At 36.4% G+C, this 5,276-nt stretch overlaps 1 protein-coding gene across 1 annotated transcript in view; it reads left to right on the top strand.

The window, feature by feature from the left end:
• Nucleotides 1-519, top strand: part of LOC110576404 (olfactory receptor 51F2-like) — a 1,205-nt gene extending 686 nt beyond the window's left edge. Inside the window, 1 exon segment of the mRNA XM_021685615.1 lies at nt 64-519. Within this exon segment, the coding sequence (XP_021541290.1) occupies nt 64-519 (456 nt within the window).
• The last annotated feature ends 4,757 nt before the right edge of the window (nt 520-5,276 follow it).

Raw genomic sequence — 5,276 nt, 5'->3', positions numbered from 1 at the left:
CCCCTCCGATTTCCCCCGCTTCATTCTTCCCCTCCCGCTACCTTCTTAGTGCCTTTACTCTTACTTCTAAAGTGTCTGTCCTTCTGCCGTAGCCATGTTCTGCACCATTCATATTGTTTCCACCCTGATGTGATGAAGCTTTCATGCACAGACACCAAGATCAACAGTGCATTTGGTTTGGCCATTGTCATCTCTACTGCTGGTGTAGATTCTATCTTGATCCTCCTCTCCTATGTTCTGATCATCCACTCTGTGCTCAGCATTGCCTCCCCAGAGTAGCGAAAAAAGGCCTTTGGTACTTGTGTTTCACACATAAGTGCTGTTGCCATCTTCTACATGCCCATGATCAGCTTGTCACTGGTGCACAGATTTGGGAAGCATGCCCCTCCTCTTGTGCACACTCTCATTGCCAATGTTTATCTGCTCATCCCTCCTGTGATGAATCCCATAATCTACAGTATGAAGACCAAGCAAATTTGCAAAGCTGTGCTCAAAATATTCTCTTTGAAGCTCATTTAAGGATTTTTCATTATATCTTTTCTTTCCATGGTCTCTCTGACTCATATTTGGCTACTTGTTAGATTTGAAAAAGCCTATTTATAAAAGCTTTCATTCTATTCTGATGATGCAATAACTTGCTATTTACCAAGTTCTAGACTATGGATTTTTTGAGATAGGGATTGTATCTCATGTACCTTTAGCCTAGTCACAAATGCTTCAGCTGACACAGAATAGGACCACAGTGAAAATATGTCTACGAAATGGATAAATGAAGTCATAAATTGACTTTACAGTTTAGACAGTCTTACAAGCTCTAAGGTATAGCACTTCAAGGGATGTCTGATATCATTTACATCAGTAGGAAAGCCTAAGTTACAGTAATTCTAACCGTTTATTGGTAATGATTATTTTTTCCCCAAATAGACTATTATTCATGACTACAGAACATGAATAAGCATAGAAAACAAAAAGAAATCAAGTGAAAAGCATACTTTCCTCATTCTTAAAAGAGTTATTCAGGTCCCTTTGGTAAATGTATTAAAAGTTAATTATGTAATATCCAATGATTTATGCTTCAAAATATGTATTTAATGGGGGAAAGTGGGCAAAGATGCATTGTGATGTTCAAGATATCATTATTCATTGCAATGAAAATTTGGAAACTGCTTAAACAATTACTTTAGGGTATTGATTAAATAAAATATAAACTATCATGCAGCAAGCTAAATACTGATACAGATATAAATGCTATATTATTAAGAGAAAAGAAAGATTAGTATAGAGGATATTTATCACTGTTTGTGTATGGATTTCATGTGAATATACACACACATGTACACACATGCCCATTCACACATATACATTGTGAAAGTATGGATAGACATGTTCCAAATGTCAAAGTGCTTCTTTTCTGACATCTGGGATTGGCTTGTTTATATTTTCTTTATACTTTCCTGCAGTTTATAAATGCTCAATAATGAGCTTTTAAAATTTTCAGATAATGAAATAATCGATTTCTATTTAACACCCACTTCAAAACACAATAATTTTTTTGTTCTTCATCTTCCATTGCATCCTCATTCCCATGTGTCTTCATAATCTGTCTTCTACACTACTGGTTTATAAAATGACATCCACTTTCTGTTTTTGTCCATCACTATACTGACTGTGGTCCAAAACCAATGCATCAGAACCACTTAATATCCTCAACCCCACCCTGGAACTAAGTCAGAAGCTCTTTAGGTGGACCCCAAGAATTCGCATTTTAACAAGCTACCTACAGGTTATCATGCATGTTAGAGTAACATTCCTCTGGGATGTTTTCTCTTTTGAAAAAGCGCAATAAATTCCTTGCCTTATTGAAAATTTTGCTCTCTATGAATGAATTATTCACCTACTTTTTTCCCCTTCTAGTTGCTTTTGTCCTTCTTGTAGGTGCCATTAATAAATTGTTGTCTTACAGGCAGTCAGGTCCATCTTTCCTGACTGACGTAAAAATTTTGAAAATAGGCAGTGTACTTTGGGATTGATATATCATGCACAGACTCAAATATAGTACTTAATAATAGCTAATTTGATACATGCTTATTGAATTAACTTGATTTTTACATAACTTTGCAAATATTCTTCTTACATAATCTGGCATTACCATTTTGGCAAGCACTATGGGAGGTACTGGTGTTAAAACAGTGAAAAATGGAAACATAGTTTCTATTTTTAGGGAGTAACAATCTGACTAAACATTTCTAAATTGAAGTAATGTTTAGCCAGTTGTTTCTTTTGGATGAGACTGGATAAAACATTGAAGCAGATACTAAGAGGAATCATGGATGGTGATTTCTTTCTTCACCAGGAAGAACCTGAATTAAAGGGAATATCAATAACTTGGGAAGCTGTTAGCCTGAAGAGAAAAATATAGCTCCTAGAAATTTACTGTTTAACAGAGGAGGTGTAATACACATTCAATTCTAAGCAATGAAAATATGAACATAAGAGATTCAAATTTCATGGATTCTCAGGAAAAGTTTTGAAAATGGAGAACTTTGAAGGTGAGGAAACATATATTTTTTTCTTTGAGTATGGTTGACACACAATATTACATTAGTTTCAGGTGTACAACTTAGTGATTTGACAAGTTTATACTTATGCTATGTTCACCACAAGTGTAGCCACCATCTCTCCTGTTACATTGCTATTGCAATATTACTGGTTGTATTCCTTATGCTGTACCTTTTATTCCCATGACTTACTCATTCCATAGCTGGAAGTCTGTATCTATCTCTCCCCCTCACCCAGTATTCCAACTCCCCACTCCCCTGCTCCTCTGCCAACCATCACTTTGTTCTCTGCATTTATAAGTCTGCTTCTGCTTTTTGTTTATTCATTTGGTTCTTTTTAGATTCCATTTATGAGTAGAATCATATGGTATTTACCTTTCTCAGTCTGACTTATTTCACTTAGCAGAAAACTCTCTAGGTCCATCCATGTTGTCTCAAATGGCACGATCTCATCCTTTTTTAAGGCTGTGTAATATTTTAGTGTGTGTACATACCACATTTTTCTTATCCATTCATCTATTGGTGGACACTTAGGTTCCTTCCATATCTTGGCTATTGTAAATAATGCTGCAATAAACATGGGGTGCATATAGCTTTTCAAATTAGTGTTTTCATTTTCTCTGGGTAGATACCCAATAATGGAGTTATTGGATCATGTTATTTCTATTTCTAACTTTTTGAGGAACCTAAATACTATTTTCCAAACAATCTGATTAAAAAATGGGTGGGGGACCTGAATAGACATCTTTCCAAAGAAGACATCCAGATGACCAACAGACCCATGAAAAAATGCTCAACATCACTCATCATCAGGGAAATGCAAATCGAAACCACAATGAGATATCACCTCATACCTGTTAGAATGGCTAAAATCAGAAAACAAGAAACAACAAGTGTTTGTGAGGATGTGGAGACAAGTCACCCCCCGCCAGTGCACTGTTTGTGGGAATGTAAATTGGGAAACCATATGTTCAAATTTTAAAAACATAAATGTATTAGAGAATGTTTTTAGAAAAGCAACAATGTTGACTTATGCTTCAATAAGAAATTACATATCATTTTGCATGCAAGAGGTATATGTACACTAATAAAATTTAAAGTATATTTCTTTTCCTTCTTTATAAAGTGATATAATTCACAGAAAAATACCTAAGTATCCTTTTTTCTTTTTTAATCTTACAGGCAACACTTTTCACTCCTTTTTAGCTGTGCTTTCCTGTGAATTCAATATCATCAAACACAGAGGTCTATGTATTTTCAGATTTTTCTTTTGTTTATAGACTTATGAAACAATGCTTGTTCATGACTATCTGAGCCAATGTTGAAAATAATAGTCTGGTTCATCTGATGAAGAATTTGAAAGGGTAAGTGATTGAGTGTTCTGCCAAAACCACATGAGCTCATTGAGGTTCTGTTTGAGAATGTTCCTAATTGATACTTCACTATAACTGATGTATTGTAGCTTAGATGTAAAATTTAAGATTTGTATCATTCAGGTTGATATTGTACCAAGCAGGGAACTGCGATATATTATGTAGCCTCAAACAAGATGCCTGAAATCTTCAGTTGCTTCTCAAGGATGTAGAAATGCCTTTTTCTAGGAAAGGAGAAAGATTAAATTCCATCCTGTGCAATTTCTATTACGTTATTTAGACTTCAAGGCTTTAGAATGCCTGTAAGATCTTCTGTGGCATAGATTCTGCCTCCCTATTTAGCTGTACTTGCCACCTGCTCTCTCATTTGTACACAGGGTTCCAGACATGCTGACCATGTTATGAATCACTCCTGGTTTTTCAGTGTTCTCTTCTCCCATGTCTCCATACAGACCGGGTGCTGACCTGGATAATACATTCTCTTTCTTCTGTGGTCTCACTGTAATTATGCCCTGTTGTAATCAGTGAGTTTGATGCCTCTTTCCTCACTGGCTTGTGAGCCCTGGGGAAAGTGACTGTTCTATTTTCTGTATTATCAGTAACAAAATCCTGGAATGTGATAGATACTTAAAGTGTTCTATGAAAGAATCAATGAAGCTTTTCTCCCCCCATGAATGAAGAGGTCTCTTAAAAATGTACAAAATTCACCCAACTGATGTTAGAGGAAGATACATTCATCTTCTGGGTGTTGAGGTAAGGTAGGGACAGGAGTGAGCTTGTACATAGAGCAGGTGTTTTGTTTTGGAATTTTTACTCACAAATTTACTTTTAGCAAAATTTTACCATGATGCAAGGTCCAGGCACTATAATACTAGTCCCTGCATGGAAATGACAAAAGTAAGTGTAGTAAAGTAGAAAGGGAGGGAAGTCATGAGGTAGAATGAACCCTTGGGAAACTATACTCTAGGGGCCACAGAAAAGTCCACCAGGGGTTTTCTGATTGGGAGATTTCATGCAGCCTGCGTCATGGCTCCTTATATATGCTGTCTATCCCTGAGGAGAAAGCCCCCACAGCTCCTCAAGCCCTTTTCTGGCAAACGGGGCAGGAAAGAACAAGCTCCATACTTTGCAAGTAAAACTGCTGAATTCAGGGAAAACATCAAGCTTTACACACACTGGTTTCCTTCAGAATGAGGAAGATCTAATTCATTGCAAAAAGCTCTCCTGGGCTTCTCAGGAAAACTATGAAAAGTTTTTGCTGAAATCTGTATTCAGGTACATTATATTCTGACTGATAGGGTTCAGTCGATCTGTGGACCACATTATCTTGATGCTTGGGGCAGTT

The sequence above is a fragment of the Neomonachus schauinslandi genome, chromosome 11, assembly GCF_002201575.2.
Source record: "Neomonachus schauinslandi chromosome 11, ASM220157v2, whole genome shotgun sequence".
Classification (NCBI taxonomy): Eukaryota; Metazoa; Chordata; class Mammalia; order Carnivora; family Phocidae; genus Neomonachus; species Neomonachus schauinslandi.
The sequence above is the reverse complement of the archived record's forward strand: the minus strand, read 5'-3'. Positions and strand labels throughout refer to the sequence as shown.